Source organism: Microtus pennsylvanicus, chromosome 11 (genome assembly GCF_037038515.1).
Source record: "Microtus pennsylvanicus isolate mMicPen1 chromosome 11, mMicPen1.hap1, whole genome shotgun sequence".
In the NCBI taxonomy this organism is placed as follows: domain Eukaryota; kingdom Metazoa; phylum Chordata; class Mammalia; order Rodentia; family Cricetidae; genus Microtus; species Microtus pennsylvanicus.
The window spans coordinates 1515140-1531468 of NC_134589.1; the positions used below are offsets into that span (position 1 = coordinate 1515140).

At 52.8% G+C, this 16329-nt stretch overlaps 1 protein-coding gene across 2 annotated transcripts; it reads right to left on the reverse strand.

Annotated features, from left to right (window-relative positions):
- Positions 1-72: 72 nt before the first annotated feature.
- On the reverse strand, positions 73-16256 carry Hgs (hepatocyte growth factor-regulated tyrosine kinase substrate). 2 transcript variants are annotated; one of them, XM_075989849.1, is made up of 22 exons: positions 16111-16256; positions 14767-14851; positions 13813-13888; positions 13174-13266; positions 11547-11670; positions 10564-10616; positions 9821-9889; positions 9025-9149; positions 6912-6990; positions 6734-6832; positions 6542-6637; positions 5939-5977; positions 5462-5602; positions 5309-5368; positions 4670-4877; positions 4244-4416; positions 4030-4170; positions 3777-3951; positions 1320-1453; positions 1121-1240; positions 880-966; positions 73-612 (listed from the first exon to the last, which is right to left on the reverse strand). In XM_075989849.1, the coding sequence occupies exons 1-22, from the start codon at positions 16145-16147 to the stop codon at positions 502-504; spliced, it is 2325 nt and encodes a 774-aa protein (XP_075845964.1). In that variant the 5' UTR covers positions 16148-16256; the 3' UTR covers positions 73-501. The 2 variants fall into 2 exon arrangements, with proteins under 2 accessions (XP_075845964.1, XP_075845963.1); XM_075989848.1 differs by having other exon boundaries at positions 4670-4880.
- Positions 16257-16329: the final 73 nt, after the last annotated feature.

Here is a 16329-nt window from a genome sequence, read left to right on the forward strand (position 1 = left end):
AGCTCCAGGACTGATGCAGATTATTGCAATGAAGAGTACCCTCACACTGCCGCACCAGACACTCACGACAGCTTCTGAAATACACTTTATTAGCACTGTTCTGCACTGGAGATGACAACGGAGGAGTAGGGAAGCTAGACCTGACGCCTCCACCGCGCTGTGCTGGAGCCATGCCTGGACACCACAGTTCACATCAGACTCTGGGACAGCAGTCACCTGTGGCAGGCCCCACACAGCAGCACTCCCCAGAGGAGGTCCTACCTGCCCTGCAGAGTCCCAGCCCTGGGGAAGGCAGACTGCATCAGGATCAAAGCAGGGAGCCAGTGACAAGGAGCCAGACCACTGAGGACAGGGACGAGGGCCAAGGGGGAAGGCCCACCCCTTGCTCACGGGAGAAGGGACACTACAGGGCAGTCACAGGGAGGAAATGGCTAGTTAGACACATGGGTGGTTCCTGGTGAACCATAGTGTTACTCTGGGTGGTGAGTGCCGGACTCAAGGTCAGTCGAATGAGATGAGCTGGGCTTCACTGCCTGGGGCCGGCGGTCCCTGTGCAGGCGGTGGCTGGGCCACAGGGGGCTGCTGCTGGGGAGGGCCAGTGGCAGGTGGCATCTGGAGAGGAAGAGCAGACAAGCCCCATCACCCTTCTGTCCACACACAAGAGCTTCTGTTTAGAGCAAGCTTCATTGCACCACAGAGTAACCCACAGTGCCAAGGCACTCAAGAGGCTGGTGTAAGTCTGTCTTTGCTATGCAAGCACATGCACATACGTGTTTGCATTGACTTGCATGTCCTCATTTTGATGAATGAGAAAAGCCCCTGAGTATAAACCTAGTGCAAGGGTTCGAGGGTCAGGGAAGTGGCCTGAAGACGGCTCACCTGCTGGTACATGGGCTGTTGCCCTGCGATGTAGGCCTGCTGGGCTGGCAGAGATGCGTCCTGGCCTGGAAGGGTGGTCATAAGATTCTGTGGAGAGTAAGATTGAGCCCAACACTTAGTAGTCTGTGACCAGAAAGACACAGACCCTTCTGCTTGAAGAAAGAAAAATTGAGGGCCCAGGAGGGGAGGACCTGTCCTCTGCTAACCCATCTTATGCCCAGAAGAGACTAGGCCTCTTTACCTGCATGTTGTACGGCTGGTAGCCCATGGACATTGGCTGGCTCCCCATGTAGCCTATGGTGCTGGTCTGTGGAGGCTGGGAGATGGCTGGGAGGCTCTGCGGGGCCTGAGAAGCCACAGTCTATGGAAGGAGGGGGGGGGGAGTGAGGGAACAGACAAGGGCTGGGAGCAGAGGAGAGGGGGTGACCTTGCCCACATACCTGGTAGCCTGGGGTTGGAGTGGGTTGGTAGGAGGAGTAGGCAGGGCTGGTGGTGGGCCCAGCCTGGGCCTGTGGGGCTGCCTGTGCCGCAGGAGCGCCTGCTGGGTACATGTAGGCGCTGACCATGCTGGGATCTGTAACAGGAAAGATGAGCTGCTTTAGGTCAGGAAGGACAGAGAGGGGAGACAATGCCCTTCCCTGGGGTTTTCCTTTTGTTGTGACTTTCAGAACCAAGTACATGCTTCACTTATAAAAGGCAGGTAAAGCCAACAAGGGGAAGTAGATCCTAAAAGAAAATGAAAGCAGAAAAAAAAAATGACCCTAATTACTTTTGTTTTTGTAGTGCTGAGGGCTGAAGCCAGGGGTTTGAACATGATAGTCAGGTACTCTACCTGAGCCACACCCCCTCCCTTCAAACTGCACTGAAACATGGGCAGTCGCAGAGAAGGGAAGGGGCCAGGGAGAGCTGACATGAGATTCCTGGCGCTCATAACTGGGAGTTTCACAATCCAGATGAGAGGAACAAAGACAAACACGCTAATATTCCAGGAAAGACTCCATGGGACAGAAACGAACCAATACACAGGGGAAACGAAGGACACCCAAAGCTGTCAGGACAAGAAGAACTAGCGTGAAATAGTGTGCTCTGTGACTGAGAAACTGTCAACACATCCTAGGAACCCACGGCTTCACTGTTTGTGCGGAACACAGGTCTTTTTTTTTTTTTTAATATTTATTTATTATGTATACAATATTCTGACGGTATGCATGTCTGCAGGCCAGAAGAGGGCACCAGACCTCTTTACAGATGGTTGTGAGCCACCATGTGGTTGCTGGAAATTGAACTCAGGACCTTTGGAAGAGCAGGCAATGCTCTTAACCACTGAGCCATCTCTCCAGCCCGGAACACAGGTCTTAAACTAGAGTCTTCCTGACTAGACCTCTCAAGTGTTGGGTTGTAGCTGCACATACCATGCGCAGCCTGAGATACTGCTTCTAATGGCTGTCCCCACAAAGAGGAAGCAGGATCCCAGAGATCTGAAGAATGGACAAGCCAAGCAGAGTATCAAGCTACCCTGGTCAGAAAGTGACAAGCCAGTCAAGGTTACAGAAGTGGCTGGCAGACTCACATGGGTCCTACCAATGATAATATGTGTATTAAAGGCAAAAGAAACGGGGACAGAGAGATGGCTCAGCAGTTAAAAGAGCACACTCTTCCTCTGGTTGGTTGGTTTTTCCACACAGGGTTTCTCTGTGTAGCCCCGGCTGGCCTGGAACTCAGATATGTGCCTCCTCTGCCTCCCAAGGGCTGGGATTAAAGGCGTGCACCACTGCCGCTCACAGCACACTCCTTATAGAGGATTCAAGTTTAGATCTTAGCTCCCATGTCAGTTCTAAAGACTCCAGAGACCTCCTGTGACCCCTGAAGGTTCCTGCACTCACATGCACACACTCAGACAGAAACACAAACATATAATGAAAAACATGAAACCATGTCACACACTTTAATTCCAGAACACAGAAGGCAGAGGCAGGGGGACCTCTGACTCGAGGCCAGCCAGGCCTACATAGTGAAACCCTATCTCAGAAAATAAATAATGGGGCCGTGGTAGCACACGCCTTTAATCCCACACTCGGGAGGCAGAGGCGGGAGGATCTCGTGAGTTCGAGGCCAGCCTGGTCTACAGAGTGAGTTCCAGGACAGCCAGGGCTACACAGAGAAAGTTCACACCTACATAAATGACAAGAGCGGATGAGGCTAAGAGAAAGGCACTACTTGGCAAACAGAAGTTCAAGAAAAACTTAGAAGATGCCAGTACCAGGGCCTTTCCAGTCTCAAGGTCTTTTCTAAAATGGTACCTGGCGATAATGGAAACAGATGTGATGACCGTGGAACCCGCCTCAGTCACACAGAAGTGACGAGATGCCTGCTGAGCCCACCCAGTTAGCAGGGATGTAACTAAGCAACGCAGTGTACCCCACATGCCAAAGTTCCATCTTGTACCTTTCTGACTAAAGGTGTAGTCCATGGCCCCAGCAAGTACTAACACCAGACAAACCAAATTGAAGGCAACTTGCCAACTACAGGACCGTGCTCAGAGGGGCTCAAGTCGGCACCATGTGGCACAAACAGAACGGGCAAAGTTTGGAAGAGAACAAGGTGTAGCGGCCTGACTGACAGCAACAAGGGGATTTTCTGTTAGCACAGACGTCTTCCCTGGGCAGTGTGTGATCCAATGTCTCCTGTCTGTGAGCACATCCTGACTTTAGGAAATGCACTGTGGGTGAAAAAGGAGCTTCACCTGCCCCTCACTCTAGAACAGATCAGGAAAGGAGTTGTGTGTGTATATGAACACGTGTTTCCATATGGACAGGAAAAAACAACTATAGAAAAATATTCACTTAGAGAATTTGGACAACGCTTTGTCATGACTTTCTGTAAGCTGGCAAGGTTACCTGCTGTGCTGCCAGGCATGCTGGGGTAGGGGCCAGTGGCTGGGGCTGGCTGGCTCATATACACACCATGCATTGGGGAGCCCTCTACTGAGCCTGCTGGGCTGAAGGTGCCAGGAAAGCTGGTTGGGCCTGAGGGCTGGTAGAGCACACCCCCAGCTGTGGGCATAGCCTGGAGCTAGAAACAAAGAAGAGCCAACAGTCAGAGGGGTTGTCCTTGGCCCAGGAGGGGCAAAGTGGGGTGGGCAGCACATGCCTGGGCATAAGGCAAGGGGAAGGCAGGCATCTGGGCGCGCATCTGGACAGTCTGCTTCTGTTGCTCCAGGCGCATCTGCCGCTCCTTCTCCTGCTCCTGCAGGCGCTGGATAGCCAACTGCCTCTGCACCTCCAGGTACTCCTGCAGCAACAGACAGGAGGCGGTCAGGCCAGCCTGGGCCTCCCCTACCCATATGCCAGGTCGGGTGCCATACCTGCTTCTTCTGCCTCATGATCTCCAGCTTCTGTGCCAGTTGGATCTGACGCTGGCGCTCGGCCTCCTCGGCTGCCCGGCGCAGTTTCTCCCGGTGTTCCTCACGCAGGGCACTCAGGGCTCCCCGAGCATCACGGATCTGTGCCAGCTTGTCCTGAAGCCCCTCGTAGTACACTGTGTGCAGAGAACAGGGCAGCTCAGCCCTCTCACAGCTTGCAGGCCTAGCTGGTATGGGTTTCTGTTCTGCTTGGTCAGGGCTGTGGACAGAAAGGAGCAGAGCAGGCCCCACCAATGGGACCACCTCCCAAGAGCTTCAGTGGAGCCCAGGGTCTCACAAGACCCCAGGAACAATTAACCACCGGATGGGGCTCACGAGCCTACTGCCTTGGGAGCTGAAGCAGCCCTTGCAGGGCACCTGGACACCTACACCTGCGCTCATCCAGCTGGTTGAGCAGCTCCAGCAGCTGCGGGTGCATGCTGTTGATGGACTGGAAGAGGGACAGCACGGCTGAGTCATTGGTGATGCTGCGGCCCCGCATGTGGTTGCTCTTCATACGGTTGACGAACGTGGTGACGGCATTCTGTAGGGCCTTGAGGAACTGCTCGTGGCTCTCCTCTGACTCCCCGTTCTGGTACTGCTGGAGAGGCAAAGTAGGGGGCTGAGCAACACCACATCAGGGGTGCACACCACGCCCGCTAAGCCTAGAAGTGTCCCTAAAAAGGTGTTAGGCTGGCAGACAGGCACGGCCCACTGTTTAGGGCCTGGCATGGACAAATGATCCAGTCCTTAACTTGCTTGACAAGTGAGCGTTGTCGTCGGCGGCATCCTGCTCTACGCACAAAGCAACAAAGACAACCTGAGGTTCCTGTCCACCAGGACACTGCTCACCAGTGCAGAGCTGGGGAGAAACCTCTGCCTGCGTATGGCTGGCACCAGCTCAGAAGTTGGGGGATAGGGAGGCCCTCCTCTGAGCTGCTCTGGAACACTAGGGACTGCAGGACAGTTGGAGCCTGAGACTCCTTGCTCTGACTTAGCCCTCCAACCAGGACAGGAGGCAGAGCTTACCTCACTAAAGGGGCCACTGGAGGGAGCTATGGACTGAGAGTCTGTCTCTGGAAGAGGAGCCTGGAAGAGATCAGAGTTAAGTAAGGGCATCTTTGGCCAGCTTCATACCTGGCTCTAAGAACTGGCAGTCAAGAGTGCAGAGGAGCCTCTTACCTCCACCATGTTGGGGGCTGTATGCCCCTCCCCAGGCTGGGCAGCTGGCTCTGTCAAGGGCACAGGGGCAGATGGTGTGGGGCTCTTCCGCGCCTCCTCCTGTTTCTTTTCCCAGTAGTTCCGGTTGAGGTACCGTGCAAGCTGCAAAGCAATAAGGAAAGGAGAGGGAGTTATGGCTGTGGTCGGGGAACAGGAGAGGGAGTTATGCCTGTGGTTGGGAACAGAAGAGGGAGTTATGGCTGTGGTCGGGGAACAGGAGAGGGAGTTATGGCTGTGGTTGGGAACAGGACAGGGCGTCAATGCTGTGGTCGGGAACCGGAGAGGGAGTTATGGCTGTGGTTGGGAACAGGACAGGGCGTCAAGGCTGTGGTCGGGAACAGGAGAGGGAGTTATGGCTGTGGTCGCAAACAGGACAGGGCGGGGCGTCAAGGCTGTGGTGGCAAACAGGACAGGGCAGCCCCACACTGTGCCACTCACTTCAGGGTCGATGTCCTCAGCCAGAGGTGCTGATGAGTTCTGGGGAGACAAACAGAGTGTGAGGAGCGACAGGCTGAAGGGGTGATGTGATCCCCAAGCAGTCAATCCCACAGGGACCCAGATGGCACCAAAGGACGGCAGCTCTCAGGGCTGGCCAATGTTCTAACCCTGTCTGGCACCTGCCAGCCCTTTCCTTCTCAGGGCCTTTGGGCCTGGCATTCACTTTCCTTCTGGCAATACAGTGTTAAGATCTCGAGTCATGAAACTGTCACGTTTCGCATCAATCTTTAACTTTACTAAGGTACAGGGCAGCACCCAGGCCTTACTGACTTCCTAGGGCAGGTGCCGGCACTTTACACAGACAGTGAAGCCCTAGTGTGTGGGCCGTGCTCACAATCTGAGGAGGAGGAAGAGTGTCCTGTTTCCAGCTCTGGGCCCCATTCGTGGCTGAGGACTGAGGGTGGGAGTGAGGTGGGTCTCAGAAGGTCAGATCTGTAATACTCCCTGGCAGGGGCCTCTCTCGGTGTCCTCCGTACCCCTACTACAAAGCCCCAAACCAGCAGAACCCCCCTGGTGATCCCTGGAAAGTGAGAAACAACTCACCACAGGGGACGAATACAGGCTGCCGGCTGGGGGTGCAGATGAGGCCAGGGGTGTGGGCTCTGCCTTTGGGTGCCCTGTGTGTGTAGACTTCTGTCTCTGAGGCAGAATCAGGAAGGAGCAGACATCATTAAGGGAGCGTGAGCGTGTGGCTGTGGAAACTCAAGGTGACCTTCATAGCGCCCCGTGGCTTACCATCCTCTCTTTCTCCTCAGCCTCAGACTGAGAGAGGGCCAGCGCCAGCTGCAGCTCCTCCTCTTCCTGCAAGGCTGTCTCATCCCGCTTTGGGGGCAGCTGAAGACAGACAGGGCGAAGTGAGAAGGGCCCCGGGAAGAGGTGAGAAAGTGTTCTAGGGATGGGAGGGGCCTCACACCTGAGACTGCTGGGACAAAGGGCTGGTCAGGTACTCTGGGGGCAGCTCTGTGGTCGAGGCAGCCTTTCCTTCCGCTTTCCTGCAGCAAGACGAGACGCTGTAAGTGACCAGACACTGACACCAGCCTCCCAGGGACTCCTCACACCATCTCCAAAGACTGACAATGCAGGTCTGACAGGGACATGCGGCTCCATGCCCACATCCGAGGAATGGCAGAAGAGACCCTGGCCCCTCAGCCAGCTGCAGAGCATGAGTGGGTCACTTGGCCTAGGTCGGGCCCTCTCCTGGCTGAGTTGAGCAAGGGGCTCTCTATAGCACCTAGACATTGCTGACTGCACCTGCCATGACCAGCAATGGGCCTTCCCTCAGAAGATGCCAGAAAGGGCATCAAGGTCCAGGCAGGCCAGGAATTTTCTGGAGTGTGATATAGAGCAGAGATTTCTCCACAAGTGTGGCTGAGGACCACATATATATAGGATACTCAGGATTTCTAAAGGATGAGGGAAGCCGAGCAGCTAGAAGATAGGACATGGTTAGGAATGGACCTCTGTGGAACAAGGGTTGGGTTTCACCGATGGAAAGAGTTGTGCAAAGCCGAGGCCCAGCCTCATGTGCGATCAAGGCACTTCCCATTTCAAGACAAAAGAGCTCCTTTCAGCAAGACCTGTGTCCTGTACAAGTGATGTGCCGCCACGTTCAGTGTGACTAACTGGACGCAAGAAGTCCACTGCACTAGGGGAGAGATGGCTCAGGGGTTACGGGCATGTTCCCTCTTCGAGAGGATCAGGTTCCTGGCACCCATATGGGGCAGCTCACAACTACCTGCCACTCAAACTGCAGAGGGATCGGATGAATCTGACCTACTTAGGCACCTTCACACACCTGTACATTCTCTACACAGACACACACATATAATTAAAAATAAAGAAATTTATCTAAAGAAAGAAAGAAAAAGAAAGGATCCCGCTATAAACTGTGATTGGGAGCACATTCTCTTATCTGCTTCTATGATGTTGGCTCTGACTAGATGTGAAGCTTCTCAAAACTGTAGATCTCACTGAAAAGCAAACTCTATCAATTTAATGTCAGTGTATTCTGAAACAGAAAGGGGGAGGGGACAAAAAACCAGGATGTCCTTGGGAGCAGCCTCCTCACCCAACTGGTCAAAGGTTATCAGTGACAGATGGGGGAGGGACACAACCTCACGCCTGGGGCTCTCGAGCTAAGCACCAAGTAGTCTTAGATTCCAATGGAGGAACGGACCCTGGAGACAGGTGCATCACAACTAACAGGCTAAAAACACCGTCCTGGTTAAGGAGACTGGCGAGGTACGATAATGCAGAAAATATACTCTGAAACCCTGGCATATCCCAACAGGGACCAAGAAGCCACAAAGGACCTTCCTAGAGCAGTGGTCAAACTGGAATACCCAGAGGACAGGTGCTGGCAACACAACGTCCCATGTCCTGTGACAATACAGCACAATCTCAGACCATCTGCCTTTTTGGAATGTACACTAGGCATGTTCAAGCATAGAAGACCATGAAGTTCACACAACTCACTTTAGGGCCATCAAAACCACTGAGTGGGAATGAAGTTCCTTTGAAAGCAAGCATGGCAGACCTAAGCTTGGCCCCCAGAGGAAGAGAATCGACTGCACAAAGTTTCCCTTGAGCTCCACAGACACACACAGCATCAGCACTCATGCCCACATATGTCTCCTTCCCAACCCCAACAGATTCTAAAAATGTAGAATAAAACAGAAACATCCGGGGACACGAGGATGAGGGGGAGGGGAACCATAACTGAGAAATCCAAGCGAGGGGCTTGCACGTGTTCCCCTGTGCACACGCATACACACGTCTCTATCACCTGCGCCCCTCTTCTGCAAGTGTTCTTTCCTTTGCTTTTGGTTCTTCTAAGACAGGGTCTCACGTAGACCTAGCTGGTCTGGAACCTGCTATGTGGATTAGGCCACTGTGGGGTCATGTTATTCTGTCCACCACCTGTCCCAGAATTTGGGGTGGTGGGGCTGCCTGAGAAGGCTACACGGGCTGGCCTTAACACTTGTGACGGCTTCAGGAGCCTGAGAGGCCCAGGAGTCTACACTCACTTGTTCAGCTGCTCGTAGCAGGGCTCACACACGCGCACCTCCTTCTCAATGCCGAACTTGGGGATGGTGGAGTACTTGGAAGAGCACTTGCCGCAGAAGATCTGCCCGCATGCCCGGCAGTGGTGCTGTGAGATAAAGCGGGACAGGTCCAGTGACGCTGGTTACGGTTACGCTGACTGCCTACCAGCCAGAACTCACTTGTGTGAGTGGGAGCCAGGACAGGGACAAGTAGAGCAAAAGAGATGGGAGGCTTACAGGACACTCAATTTCAGCCACCATTTGAAGGAATTAAAAATAAACAACAGGCTAGGCGGTGGTAGCACACCCCTTTAGTCCCAGTACTTGGAAGGCAGAGACAGGCGGATCTCTGTGAGTTCGAGGCCAACCTGGTCTACAGATCTGAGTTCCAGGACAGCTAGAGCGCACAGAGAAACCCTGTCTCAAAAAAAAAAAAATCAAAACAAAACAAAACAAAAAAAAAGAAAGAAATGATCTTTGCCCAACCCAGGAGAAACACTAAAATGGCCCTGACTCAGACCTCAGTCTAAGCTTGGGATGTTCAGATCCCCAAGGTGAAGCTGGACCCTGCCCACCAGGCAAACTTCAGATGAAGGTACTCATTCATCATCATGGAGGCCAAACACCAAACTCCTGCCTCAAGCACCCCAGGTCTGAGCTGGATTTACTCCACAACCATCAGGCTGGAGCAGAAGAGATAGCGTCACACAAAAGGAGCATGGCTTTTGTGAAGAGGGCAGAGGCATGACCTGAAAACTCAGTCCCTGGGGATACTCACTTTGCGGGTCACCACCCCAAACTGTACTCTGCAGCGGTGGCATTCCTCGGCGTCCACCCAGTCAGGGGCCTGGGGACAATAGTCACAATCACATAACATTCTCCGTCCCAAGTGCCCAGAGATGGCACAACTTACCCCACATCCCAGACAGGAAAGGCACCTAGAGAGGGTCCCAAGTTAGTGATATCCAAACCAACCACATGACCCAGGATTAAGTTGCTTCAAAAAAAAAAGGAACCTGCTCCTAACAGGCTTCCTGACACTTCCCAGGTTTGTGGATGTGGATTCTCTTGTTGTATTTTTGAGATAGGGTCTCTCTATGTAGCCTTGGCTGTCCTGCAACTCACTGTGTAGACCAGGCTAGCTTTAAACTCAGAGATCTGCCTGCCTCAGCCTCTGAAGCTCTGAGATTACAGGTATGGGCCACTGCAGTTAGCCTAGCTTTAGGGTGTGTAAAGAAATTCAGTCTGAGTGCTGAACCCTGAACCTCGGGTCATGACAGGTAAGGGCTTTACAACTAGCGAAATCCCCAAGGCTTGACATTTTCTTTCTTTTGAGTCAGGGTCTTGTTATATACTTAGCACAGGATGTCCTGGAGTTCACAGCAATCCTCCTCTGGAAAGCTGGGATTAAAAGCATGAGCCATCCTTACCAAACCCCGAACAAGAAAGAGCCCCAGGACCTCCCTCCTCCGTCCTCCCAAAAGCTCCTGAACTGATCAGCAGAGCTGAGCCAGGACTCACTCTTTCCGCAGCAAACATGGCGTCACTCTCCTTGAATTCCGGGAAGACATGTCCTAGGAAGAAAAGATTTTAGCTACCACCGGCTCCTTCTCGGGTCACCACTTCCTAACTCCTGACATCTGCCTCATCAGATAAAACTAACAGGATTAGGACAGAACACTAGAGTTCTCCAAGTCCCAAAGCCAAAGTATCACCAAATATCCTAATTCACTGCCCGCTCTCTGGAAACCCCACAGCTCTCTAGGGCTGCTACATCTCAAGGAATGCAGACAGGGGACTTGAGAAAAGACCTTCAGACATCATGCCCTGGCCAAAAACCTGAGAATCACTTCCTGCCACACACACAGCAATAGCACATTCTGGCCTTGCTCTCCTCTGGCATGAACCACCCTTCTGTCCCCTCCAGCAGGTACAGTGTACTCTGACCCCAGGGTCTGAACCAGAGTCCTCTGCAAAAAGTGCCAGGGCAGAGCTAGAGACGGGTCAGTAGTTTAGCACTGGCTGTTTCTTCCAAAGGACCCCAGTTTGATTCCCAACACACAAATCGTGGCTCACAACCATCTGTAAGCCTAGCCCCCAGGAGATCCTGCACCCTCTTCTGGCCTCCAGGGACATCAGGCAGCATGTGGTCTACACATACTGCAGGCAAAGCACCCATAAACATAAAAGCGAAACGAAATAAAAAGGTGCCAAGGCCCTGCGGTTGGTCTTGGTGTTCAGAATGCCTAGAATCCATCAAATTCACTTGAGAGGTCTTCCTAGACTGCTCATCCATGCTACCCCAGGAAGCACAATGTGTGTACCTGTCCGCAGACTTTACTGTTTCCTGACTTAATATAGCCCGCTGCCTCCCTGTGGGTGGAAGTGTAGAAAGCAGGACCTTGTTAGAGCCTCACTGCCAGTCACTCAGGAAGACCAGTCTATCTCGAGCCCCTCATCACTAGGACAATTTCCCAGCCTGGAGCTGGGCAGTTCTAACTTACCTTCGACCTTCATGATCTGGTACGTGTCCTGGACCACCTTGTACTTGGGCTCATTCCGGAAGGCGTGTGCCCAGGCCTGGATCAGGTACAGGATCTTGTTTCGAACATTAACTTCCACCTGCCTCTGTAGAGCAAGAAGAAAGTGGGAAGGGCTGCGGGAGACTCGAGGTGTCTGAGGTCTCAGAGGGAAGACAGCTTGCAAGACCAAGTGCCCTGAGTAGAGACAATTGGCACAAAGACCAGAGAGAGTCCCTGGGTGGCTACCAGGCACCCATCTAATCTCAGGAGCAACCCTCCTGAGAATCTACACTTGTGCAGGGTCAGGGTCACAATTCTTTTTTTTTTAAAAGATTTATTTACTTATTATGTACAGTGTTCTGCCTGCATGTGTGCCTGGAGGTCAGAAGAGGACACCAAATCTCATTGCAGATGGTTGTGAGCCACTGTGTGGTTGCCGGTAATTGAACTCAGGACCTCTAGAAGAGCAGCCAGTGCTCTTAACCTCTGAGCCACCTCTCCAGCCTGGAGTCACAACTCTTAATCCTGAGAGAAATCAGAGAATCCCCAGAAGCTACATTGCTTGACCTACAGCCATGACTCCTTCTCCATCTCTGCATGGCACCTCGGCCAGAAACATAATTCTCTGTCCGCACCATCACTAAAGTCTGGGGCTCCAACTGCCTCTTAGAGGCACCAGGCGGGACATGAAGCATTGCCTTAGGTCTTAGGACACAGACACCACAGAGTCAGATCTCCCTCCAGCCATTGTCTGAAAGAGGCAGGGATGTCCTCTCCAGATGTTTCTCCACAAGGCTCAGGCCCTGAGAACCACAGCACAGCCTCACGCTTGGCACCCTCTTAGGGAGGTCACAACACTTTCTGTTGATGACACAGATCAAGCAGCTTCAAGGAGACACAACAGCTCTTACACTGGGATCCGGCTTCTCTCCAAGCAGACCAGCCTGGTGCAGAGCAGGGAGGTCACCTGATGCTTTGCCCTCCTCCAGCTATGCAACAAAAGTCTGATTTAGGCCCCAAGTTAGAAGGGTCAGCTAACAACTCAGTGCCCGAGACAGGTTCTCGGCAGCATGGGTTGAGGGTGAAGGTTCCCGTGAGACCAAAGCCTGGAGCTGTCTCACATGAAACAGCGTCATTTGCCCAGCCCACCAACCCAGCTGCATCACCATCCACATGACAACGCCTCAGGTCCTCCTGGGGACAATCTCACAAGGCTCCAGCAAGCTCTCATCCACCCTCCCTGGAGCAGCTCCTGCTCTATCATTTTGCCCTCTTGGCCCTGCCACAGATAGACCTAAACTCTAACTTCTGCACCTTCATGGCTCAGACTTCTCCCACTCTTGAATGTGCTACTCCAAACCTCTTCCCCAAGCTCCTACGATACTCCATGACCACCTCTGTCCACAGCCCTGAGGACTCAGCCCCATGTCCTGCTTTGGAAGCCTTCTCTGGCCCAACAGTGTCTCTCCCTGGGCCTGGTCTGGACTCACAGACCACTCACAGGGACCTCTACTCTTACCCTCACCTCCTCCTTCTGTAGGCGACACACACTTAGAAGAGCTGGCACTCTACCTGACTCCGTCTTCCCTCAAGACTCTAGGAAACCTACCTTCAGCAGCTCCTTTAGCTCTTCCATGGTCTGTTTGTTGGCCACTTCATCGTGGACTGTCTGGCCACAGTTCTTTACCACAGACTCCATCACCTGAAAACCACAAGGAAGATAAAGACCTAGCTTGCCGGGTGGTGGTGGCACACGTCTTTCATCCCAGCACTCGGGAAGCAGAAACAGGCTGATGTCTGTGAGTTCAAGATCAGCCTGGTCTACAGAGTGAGTTTCAGAACAGCCAAAACTGTTACACAGAGAAACCTTGTCTCAAAAAGCAAACAAACAAAAAAAGCCTAGCTGTGTCCAGGGCAGGACCTTCTTCCTGCTGGAAGACAGGCCGCAACAGGCCTCTGACTCCACTCAACCTGTTAGAAACCCCAAGCAGCACTCAAAGACAGGCTGCAGGCCCTGACAATATCTTGTGGTCAAAGGTGACGGCCATCCCATCCTTCATGTGTGTATGTTCGGACTACAGATAGAGAAGCACTTTTGATACTTTCCCTATTCCCATAGGAGGGCTCCAACTGTACTCAGTGCCAGAGGGATCCACTAGTTCATCTGTGCCCAGCAAAGTGGGCATGGCTGCCGCACAGCAGGAGGAAGAGAATCTTCCAAAAGACACTGCAGCAGGGCTCTAGTTACCTCCAGAGCGTACAAAGCCACGTGTGGGTTCTTATCATTGACCTTCTTCTTGATGGAATTTACAGCATATTTTGCTCTGAAAGAAAAGAAAATAAAAGCACTAAAGACAGCAGTAAGAAGGATGGAGGGGAAATGTCTCCATAAGGTGAGGAGAGCAATCTGCCATCCTTGTTTTCTGAGACACGGTTTCATATAGCCCGGGCTGGCCTCCAGTCCAGTGTGTAACTAAAAAAGACCCTGTCTTCACCTCAAGTGCTGTGACTACAGGCAGTACCATCATGTCTGGTTTATGCTGTGTTGGGGATGAACCCAAGATTTTACACACACTAGGCAAATACTCTACCAACTGAACTCTACACCCAGACTTCCACACACCATCTTGGTCCTTCAGACCTCTAAATATCTCCAAACTGTACAGTTTTAATTGTCCCAACATAACAAAATACCCAGACGTAGATAAGGCAATTGTCTACATAAAAAACCCTTGGGGTGACAGACGGTGGTGCCGTATGTCTTTAATCCCAGTACTCAGGAGGCAGAGGCAGGAGGATCTCTGTGAGTTCGAGGCCAGCATGGTCTACAGATTGAGTTCTACAGCTCCAAAGCTACGCAGAGAAACTCTGTCTCAAAAACAAAAACAAACATACAAAAAAGCTCCTGTGGGGGCTGGAGAGATGGCTCAGTGGTTAAGAGCATTGCCTGCTCTTCCAAAGGTCCTGAGTTCAATTCCCAGCAACCACATGGTGGCTCACAGCCATCTGTGATGGGGTCTGGTGCCCTCTTCTGGCCTGCAGACATACAAACAGGCAGAATATTGTATACATAATAAATAAATATTTTTTAAAAAAAAAGCTCCTGTGGTCAACTTAACCTTTGAAGTGGAGTGGGAACAAAAAGATGTCAGCATTGTATGTGACCGCCCCTCGCTTTATAGGACAGGCCCTGCTCACTTACTGTGTGTCCCCCTGACGGATCAGGTCGCAGATCTGCAGAATGGACTCCCAGTCCGTCTCCAATAGAAGCTGGCTGGTGGCTTTGTCTAAAGGAGAGAGATGTCACTCAGGGGACCCACTGTGCTGTTTCCTAGGTGGCTCCCAGGTTAGCAATTTCCCCTTTTTAAACAGCTGAACAGAACAGACAATCCTCTTGAAGCACAGTGACAATCCTGGAAATGGCACACACAGACACACACACACACACACCCCGTGCAAGATGCAAATAATGTGAAAATTACAGAGACTCAAGGCTGCTGTGCTTGCTCCGGATCAGCTGTCATTTCAAACTCTGAATCACTCAAGTTCCCACAGACCCTCAGGAGACAGGCACTGCCTCCATCCCTTTTCAAGGTAAAACAGAGGGACATGAATGCCCTATATCACAGCTTGCTGGGCACTTCGAAACAGTACGTACAACAACAGGGTCACCTGGCCCTCAGAGCCCCATCACTGAGATGGTTTGTCCTTTATATTATTAGCTCTTAGCAGGGCAGGCGCTGGAGAGATCTCTGGATTCCCCAGCTAACACTCTTCACATCCTCATCCCCTCTCTTCTACAAGGATGAGCTATCCAAAGACACACCAACTTTATCACCGATTCGGCAAATTACTGGATTGGTACTTGAAGTGCTGAACCTCCCCAGAGGGGAGAATAAGAAAAATGTTTCCACAATCCCCTTTGAAAACCTTAGTTCGGAAAGCAAACGAGCAGACTATGGAGGCACTCTGGCTCCTGTTCGGGACACACTATATTTTTACTGCGGGAACGGGGCATTTAAGGCAAACCCATTTTCCCTCCTAAAATTTACACTTCCCAGGAGGTTCAAATAGGATCAACAAGCTCCTTCAACAGGGAGAGAAAATGTCTTCCAAAACCCAGGGACACTTTCAGAACCCAAGGAATAAACAGGGTCCTAGGAAGCAGTCCCCAAGGGGCTCGCAAAGGTTTAAGGAGGGCAGTATCGGTTCCACAGCCTTCGACCAAGCATTAGGGTCAAACGACCCGCATGAAGCTAGGACCTGAGTCATACGCTTCATGACTCAGGACTTTGGCCCAATCGGTTCCGGCCCGTCGGACCGGAGGGGGCGAGGTCCTCGCGGACTCCCAAAGAGCATCCCTCACTGGACCCCCGGGCCGCGGTGCACAGCCCCGGAGGCCACACCCGAGGCCCGGGAACGTGTCGTGCTCCCGGGAGGCCGGCGGCCGAGCAGGGCGGCCGGCCCGCTCCCCTGAGACCTACAGAGGAAGAGTCTGGCGGGTGCGCGAGAGAGCTGACGGCGAGCTGGCTGGTGGACGCGTTACCTAGGAGACGCTCGAAGGTGCCGCTGCCTCGCCCCATGGCGACCCCGCTCCGGACCGACGCCGCGGGCGCTCCCTCTTTCGGAGCTGACGCGCCCCCCAACTTCCGCTTCCGCCTTTCTGGGCCCGCGCGCGCAGGCGCACGTCGCCGCGCCGCCCCGAGACCGGCCCCCAAGCCGAGACCTTGCGCATGCTCGCGGACTCTGAGCGGCCATTGGTCGG

What these genes read in the sequence shown, in the direction of transcription:
- Hgs (XM_075989848.1), bottom strand. Translation starts at nt 16,147, where the DNA reads ATGGGGCGAGGCAGCGGCACCTTCGAGCGTCTCCTAG. An exon ending in TGGCTTTGTACGCTCTGGAG is followed by an intron (nt 13,267 to 13,812) that starts GTAACTAGAGCC and finishes TGTGGTTTTCAG; the next exon opens with GTGATGGAGTCTGTGGTAAA. An exon ending in CTGAGGACATCGACCCTGAA is followed by an intron (nt 5,603 to 5,938) that starts GTGAGTGGCACA and finishes ATTGCTTTGCAG; the next exon opens with CTTGCACGGTACCTCAACCG.